Raw genomic sequence first — 7,550 nt, forward strand, 5'->3', positions numbered from 1 at the left:
AGTGTGGTGAGAGCCATGGAGGGGTTCTGTGCAGGGGCTGTAGGTCAAGATCCAGATGTCCCGAGGATCTCTTGGGAGTGTGGGGAAGGATCCCTCCCACCTCCCTCATATCCCATCGCCAGCCAGCCTTTATGGAGGCCCATTAAGCCTGATCTGACAGTCATGATAATAGTAATAAACAGGTAATAATTACCAGCTGGAATTCCTGCCTTAACAACCCAGTCCGGGAGTCACTGGGGTACCCACAGGAGGCCCTGGCAGACGCAGAGATAAAACGTAGGCGGCTGCCCAGGGGCACGGACGCCTGGGTTCTACCAGATGGATAAGAGCTCAGACCTGGTCACAGCTCTGGCCCCGAGGGCAGGTCACTCCACCTCGCAGAGCCTTAATTTCCCGTCTGTAAAGTCAGGAAGTCGGACTCCCGCGCTTTAGACCCCACCCAGTGAAGAGTAGCAGGATCAAAGCATTTCCAGCAACTTCTGGCTGAAACCTCCTCTCCCCTCCCCCATCTTCCTGGGGCAAACACACCACCGGGGACTGGGGCGGGGGCGGGGGTGACGTGGAGACAGATCTGGCCCACACCTCCGGCGAGCCACCCGGCACAGCTCCCTCAGGCCCGCACAAAGCCTAGGCAGAGGTGCGCTAAGGAAGGCACAGTCGGCACAGTGCGAGCGGGCGGCGACAGGGAGTTATTTATCCATCCGGAGCCCCATCCCCCTCCGGTCTCCGGAGGTCGGCACCGCCCCGCCCGGCCGGGGCCCCACGCGCGGACGCGGGGCGGGGCCGGGCCGCGGGGCGGGCGGGCGCCGGGTGGCCGGGCCCATCACGCCACCCGGAACGTGCCTTGGCGGGAGGCGGCGCTGGGGGCATTGGTCGTACACAGCACTCCTGGGGCGGAGTGACCGGGCCGGGCGCGCTGCTCGCCCCCATGACGTCAACCCATAAGGCAACGCGCTGTTGTGCCGTTTACCGCGCGTCACCCGGACAACGGCAGTCGGTGGGGGTTGAGGGGGGCGTCAGTGACTTGGCCCCGCCCCACCATGCAAATGAGCGACGTCACTCGTGCCCAATGGCGAGCAGGGACAGTGAGCTCATCGCGCCCGGCCGAGGCTATAAGGGGGCGCGCGGGACGCGCGGCTCAGGAGCCGCCGCCAGCGGAGGGCCGGGCGCAGCGGCCGCGGCGGGAGTAGGGCCGAGCGGACGGGGGGGCGCGGGCCCCCCGGGCGGCCGCGGCCACTCCTCCCCCCCCGGACCAGCGCGGCGGGGGAGGCGGAGGATGGAAACACCCTTCTACGGCGATGAGGCGCTGAGCGGCCTGGGCGGCGGCGGCAGTGGTAGTGACGGCAGCTTCGCGTCCCCGGGTCGTCTGTTTCCCGGGGCGCCCCCGACGGCGGCGGCCGGCAGCATGATGAAGAAGGACGCGCTGACGCTGAGCTTGAGCGAGCAGGTGGCGGCAGCGCTCAAGCCCGCGGCCGCGCCGCCCCCAGCCCCCCTGCGCACCGACGGCGCCCCTGGCGCGGCGCCCCAAGACGGTCTGCTTGCCTCGCCCGACCTGGGGCTGCTCAAGCTCGCTTCGCCTGAGCTCGAGCGCCTTATCATCCAGTCCAATGGGCTGGTCACCACCACGCCGACAAGCACGCAGTTCCTCTACCCCAAGGTGGCGGCCAGCGAGGAGCAGGAGTTCGCCGAGGGCTTCGTCAAGGCCCTAGAGGACTTACACAAGCAAAACCAGCTGGGCGCGGGCGCGGCCTCCGCTGCCGCCGCCGCCGCCGCCGGGGGACCCTCTGGCATGGCTGCGGGCGCCGCGCCTCCCAGCGAGCTGGCCCCGGCAGCGGCCACGCCCGAGGCGCCCGTCTACGCGAACCTAAGCAGCTACGCGGGCGGTACCGGGGGTGCGGGGGGTGCTGCGACGGTCGCCTTCGCCGCGGAACCCGTGCCCTTCCCGCCGCCGCCACCCCCAGGCGCGCTGGGGCCTCCGCGCCTGGCCGCGCTCAAGGATGAGCCGCAGACGGTGCCCGACGTGCCGAGCTTCGGCGAGAGCCCGCCGCTGTCGCCCATCGACATGGACACGCAGGAGCGCATTAAGGCGGAGCGCAAGCGGCTGCGCAACCGCATCGCTGCCTCCAAGTGCCGCAAGCGCAAGCTGGAGCGCATCTCGCGCCTCGAGGAGAAAGTGAAGACGCTCAAGAGTCAAAACACGGAGCTGGCGTCCACGGCGAGCCTGCTGCGCGAGCAGGTGGCGCAGCTCAAGCAGAAGGTCCTCAGCCACGTCAACAGCGGCTGCCAGCTGCTGCCCCAGCACCAGGTGCCCGCGTACTGAGCTCGCGTGCGGTGCGCATGCGCGGCCTCCTCCCAGAGAGGCGGGCTCGCGTGGTTGGGGGGGGGCGTGGGCGCCCCGGACTCGCAGAGGGCGCGGCCCCGGGATCCCCCCCTTGAGGGTGCCAGGAGTCGGAGAGGGCGCCTCAGACTTGACAAGCTGGACCCCCTGCTGCCGGGGGGCGAGCGCATGACCCCCACCTCCCCCGCCCTCGCGCTGCCTCTGTCCCGGGCGCGCGGCCACCCAGTGTTGCACAAACCCGCGCGTCCTGGCCGCCCCTTTGTACACACCGCCGCCGAAGGAGGCTCCGAGGGGGCGCAGCCTCAAGCCCTGCGTTTTCTCTTATTTTACTTTTTTTTTTTTTTGACTTTGGAAGAGAGAAGAACAGAGTGTTCGATTCTGCCCTATTTATGTTTCTACTCGGGAACAAACGTTGGTTGTGTGTGTGTGTGTTTTCTTGTGTGGGTTTTTTAAAGAAATGGGAAGAAGAAAAAAAAAACTCCCTCCTTCCCTTTCCTCGCTCTCGCTTCCCTTCCCCTTCCATCCCTCCGACGCCCCCCTCCTCCCGCCCTTTTTCTTCTGTTTGTTTTTTTGTTTCGTTTTGCTACGAGTCCACATTCCTGTTTGTAATCCTTGGTTCGCCCGGTGTTCTGTTTTCAGTAAAGTCTCGTTACGCCAGCTCGGCTCTTCGCCTCCTTCTTCTCCGGCCGGGGCCTGACGAGGTGGGCGGGGCCTGGCCCGGTCCCCGTCCCCTCCTGCCTCCTTCGCCTCCTCCCTCGGCCCCTGCTCAGAGGAGGGAGTCGGCGTCCGGGAAGAACCTGCACATCTGGCGCTCAGCGAGCGCCATCTAGGAGCGCCTGGGCGCGGGGCCGACTCATCTCCGGGTTGGGCGGGGGACATTGGGGTTTCCAACCTGAGTTTGGAACTAGCCAGCCCGCGGGTGTCCCCTTTGTCTCCCCTTTGCGGAGGAGGGACTGCGGGAGGGAAGGGGGACAACTTCAGCCCGAGGCAGGGAGGAAAAGGCAGAAACTAACTTTCCAGGCTTCTGTTTGCCTGTCTGTAAAATAGGCAGAGCAATGGTAAACTTGTCCTATAAAGTTGTGAGGATTGACAGTTCGTTTACAGAGCAGTTCTTGGCTTACAGGTGGTGCTCAATGTAAGCTTGTATTATCGTTTGTCGGATGATACGTGAGTCTCAGGAACAGAAGGAAGGTTGGCACAGGTAGGATCTGACCCAGGCAGTCTGCCTCCGGGACTGGAGGTGTGGTTAGGTTCTGTGGGACCACTGACTTGGAATCCAGGATTTTTCAAGTACTGTCTGAAACACCCATCCCCCAACATCGTATTCTCCCATTTTGAAGAAACTAAGGTTCAGAGAGGTTGAGTGACAGGCTTCAGGTCACACAGCCTTTTTTAGGAGACCGTGCAGGGACATTTGCACCTTGGGTTTCTCACTTCCACAGCCTTGACTGCCAGGTTACCCTCTTCCCCTGCCTGCTTTGGCCTTTGCTACTGTGGGGGCAAAAGACCCTGGACCTTGGGCTTCTGCCTCACTTCGGGCCCGAGGGACCATGAGCATTGGTGGACAAGGACACAGGGAAAGAGGGCAAGTGAGCTTTGAACTCCAATTGTGTACCCAACCCTGATAGGGAAGGTGGGCAAATCATGCCTGTTTTACAGATGAGGAAACTGAGGTGCAGAGAGGTGCAGAGAAGAAACGCCTTGTGCCCACAGTCCCTCAGCCATCGAAAGAGTGGGGCTTCACCACATACAAGTTCCCTCTTCCTCCGGATCACCCTGGCTGCCCACCTTTCAAGGCTTCAAGGGCTGCTTTGGGGTTTGTTTTTTTTAACTATGTGACCTCTCTTTGGTACCACCTTCAGGCAGATGTTTCAGGAGAGGGGTTTGAAGTGAAAAGAGGGCTGATGCTGAGTTTGGGGTGTCCACACAGAGGAGACCAAGAACCATGCTTGGGGATCAGAGCTTCACTCTTCAGGAGACTTGAGTCCCAACTTGGGTGCCAATTTGCCCAATTTGCCTCTGTAACCTCAGCCAAGTTCCCTCCCCGTTCTGGCCTTTACCTACTGTGCTGTGAAAAGGATATGTTTCCCGTGTCCAGGTAACATATCTCAGGTCAGAAGTTGGAAGTGCTTGGGAGATGAAAAGCAGTGAAATAGAATTCAGGCGAGGCGTACACTGTGCAGCCCCCAACCTATAGAGAAGGGGAGGCCCAGGGAGGTTACGAGATCTACCGGATACCCCCTGAAATGTTTTTACTCACAGCACTTCCGACACCAAATGAGTGGGTTTTTTTTTTCCCCACACTAACCAGTTCTCCAACTGCAGACACCTGCTGGGTATCCTACAATTCAATTCTGACACTCTCTGCTTGGAGTTAGCACGGACCACACAGGTGAAGAGTTCAAGACTGCCCCACTTCAGACGCCAATCACAGGTCCCAGGTTGCCACCTGTGCTTCTTTTTATTAAAAAAATTATTTATTTTTGGCCCTGGGCGGCATGGGCATGCAGGGATTAGTTCCCCCAGCAGGGATCGAACCCGTGACTCCTGCAGTGAAAGTGCTGAGTCTTAACCACTCCGCGGGAATTCCCCCCCGCCACCTGTACTTCTTAAAGACCGGCTATAAACCCGAGGGTTCCCATCAACCCCTCCTTAGGTTCAATAATTTGCTAGAACCGCTCACAGAGACCAGGAAAGCACTTGACTCACTCTTTCCAGTTTATTTTAAAGAATACAACTTAGGGACAACCAGATGGAAGAGATGCTTAGGGCAAGGTATGGGGGAAGGGCAAATGGGGGAAGGGCGAGGAACTTCCATGACCTCTCTGGGCACCTCATCTTCCCAGCACCCCATGAGTTCACCAATGCTTATGCAGGATTGATGAAATCACTGGCGTTTGGTGATTAACTCAATATCCAGCCTGTCTCCCCTCCCAGGAGGTCTGGGAGGTGCGGCTGAAAGTTACAACCCTCTAATCATGCCTTGGTCTTTTTGGAGACCAGCCCCCATCTTGAAGCTATCTAAGCTTGGCCTGGCCACCGATTATCTCATTAGCATACAAAAGACACTTACCACTCCGGAGTTTACAAAAGTTTTAGGAGCTGTGTGCTAAGAACCAGGGACAAAGATCCTGCTAAATGGCAGCACAGGGGCTCAAACCCAAGCCTTTTACCTGCCTAAAAGGAGCCTTGGGGCTAGGTGGAGGCCCTGTCTTTTCATTAGCATGTGACCTGAAGGGCTTTTTGGAAACCATAGATCTGGCCCCTACTTGCCGCTTTTCTGGAAAAAAGGCCTTGACTGCACCTGGCCCTGGGCAGGTCAGTGTCTCTTTCCAGGCAGCTCCCCACCCGAACTATTTCCCTTCCTTCTGGCCTCGGGACCTTTGCACAGCTGCAAGCCTGATACACCTCTTCCCTCAGCCGCCCAGCTGAACTTCACCTCTCAAGCTCTGCTGCAGATGCCCTTATTGGGCTCCATCAGTGCTCTGTGCTTCCACTATTATTGCCCTGATCACCCTGGATTTGTGTTTGGCTCACTCAGGTCATGGATGGGAACTGTCCTGGTCACTGCTGAAATGAAGGACATAAGTCTTGTCCAACTCCCATATCCCTGGTTTTGCCCAAAGCCACACCCACAGTGTGGAGAAGACGGGATCTTTGCAGAGGGAGGCTGGGCGTCCCTGTTGGCCTCTTGTTCTGATGCCCCCCAGTGGCTCCCCAGGGAGGCCAGGCAGAGGCCTCTGGGCCAGGCTGTGTGGCTTTGGCACGACACTGCTGAGCTGAGGCCAAAGTGTGTGTCAGCCGTGGCCCAGCCAGCAGTGATTCACACCAGACCTTGGCCCAGCCCCAGGAGGTGACCGGGGATGGTGGCCTCACTTCCCCTTCCAGGCCTGTGGCTCAGGGTCAGTGCCCACTTTTGCCAGGCAGTGGGAAGATCCCAAGGGGCCCTGGGCCTGGCACTACCCTAAGGAGTCCCCATCCTCAAAGCCAGACACTCTAGGCCCTTTAGGATGTAAGTCAGAGCACAAGAGCCTGGCTTACCCCTCACCTTCTCAACAAAACCCAAACTCCTATAGTCCTCTCTGAAGCCCTACCTATACCGTCACCCTCCCTGCCCTCTTCTCCCTCCCTGCAATGACTTTAGCCTCCTCCATGTTCCCTAAACATGCCCAGCTTGTTCCCACCACAGGGCCTTTGCACATGCTCTGCTGGCCACCTGGGATGCCCTTCCCACAGCACACCCCCAGCCAACTCTTTTTCTCTCTCTGTGGGGCTCAGCCCATCCCACCCTCGCTTTGGTTCCCTCGTAACAGTTTCACACCCCTAGATTATCTGAGTTGTTTGTGTCCCCAGGTCCAGATCAGGTCCCAGCACAAAGTAAGTGCTCAGCAAAGACCCAAGGGATGAGACTGAGGCCATCTCCAGGCACATGGAGGGGGAGATTTTGGGGTCCCCTCTGTGCTCAGAGCCCTAACTTTCTACTCAGGATGGGCAGGCAAGATGTAGCAATCACCATGCCCTCAACCCTGACCCTGACCTGGGTCCTGCCCCTCCCCCACCCCACTGAGTCAGCCTTCTAATACCCCCTCCCCCCAGGAGATAGGATTGGCCAGAACCTGGCTGTGAGTCACAAAGCCACTGTGGCACCAGTGCCCCAAGGCCAGCCGTCGGGCTGGTGGGTTCAGCTTCAAGGGCAGGTGAGTGAGGCTGGTGGCAGGTTTGGTGGGGGGGTAGTACGTGGAGACCTGGTCATTCTCCCCTGGCCCCTAGTGCCTTCAGAGTCCTCCTGGGCCCTCCAGACTGCTTTGAGAGGTGGAACAGCTCCACAACCTCTCACAGCAGGGGTGCTAGGGGCCCCCAGAGGCCTGATGGTGGGTTTGTCTGCCTTGGGGGCCCAGCCTGGAGAGCCTATCATGTCTTCTTGGGAAGCTGGGAAAGTGGTCTTAGCTCATGTGACACATTTGGAAGGCTCAGAGGGGTTTACTCAAAATCGCCTAGCTGGTCACTGAGCTTATGTGTCCGCGGCTCCTATTCCTTCTTTTCATTTCCTGCCATCCTGTTTCTCTCGCTCTGTCCTTCCTTTGTCTCCTTATTCTGATTGAGTTTATCGAAAGGGCTGAGCCATGTGGTTGAGAAAACCTCAGAACCTGGGATGGACCAATTTGGAACCTGAAGCGGCCGTCACCAAGTTCTGAATCCTGGGCCACATTCA

General features: G+C 59.4%; 1 protein-coding gene across 1 annotated transcript; it reads left to right on the top strand.

Moving 5' to 3' along the window:
* Positions 1 to 1,123: 1,123 nt before the first annotated feature.
* On the top strand, positions 1,124 to 2,995 carry JUND (JunD proto-oncogene, AP-1 transcription factor subunit). Its single transcript, XM_057541743.1, has one exon. The coding sequence runs from the start codon at positions 1,277 to 1,279 to the stop codon at positions 2,318 to 2,320; it is 1,044 nt and encodes a 347-aa protein (XP_057397726.1). The 5' UTR covers positions 1,124 to 1,276; the 3' UTR covers positions 2,321 to 2,995.
* The last annotated feature ends 4,555 nt before the right edge of the window (positions 2,996 to 7,550 follow it).

The sequence above is a fragment of the Balaenoptera acutorostrata genome, chromosome 2 (assembly GCF_949987535.1).
Source record: "Balaenoptera acutorostrata chromosome 2, mBalAcu1.1, whole genome shotgun sequence".
Taxonomy (NCBI): domain Eukaryota; kingdom Metazoa; phylum Chordata; class Mammalia; order Artiodactyla; family Balaenopteridae; genus Balaenoptera; species Balaenoptera acutorostrata.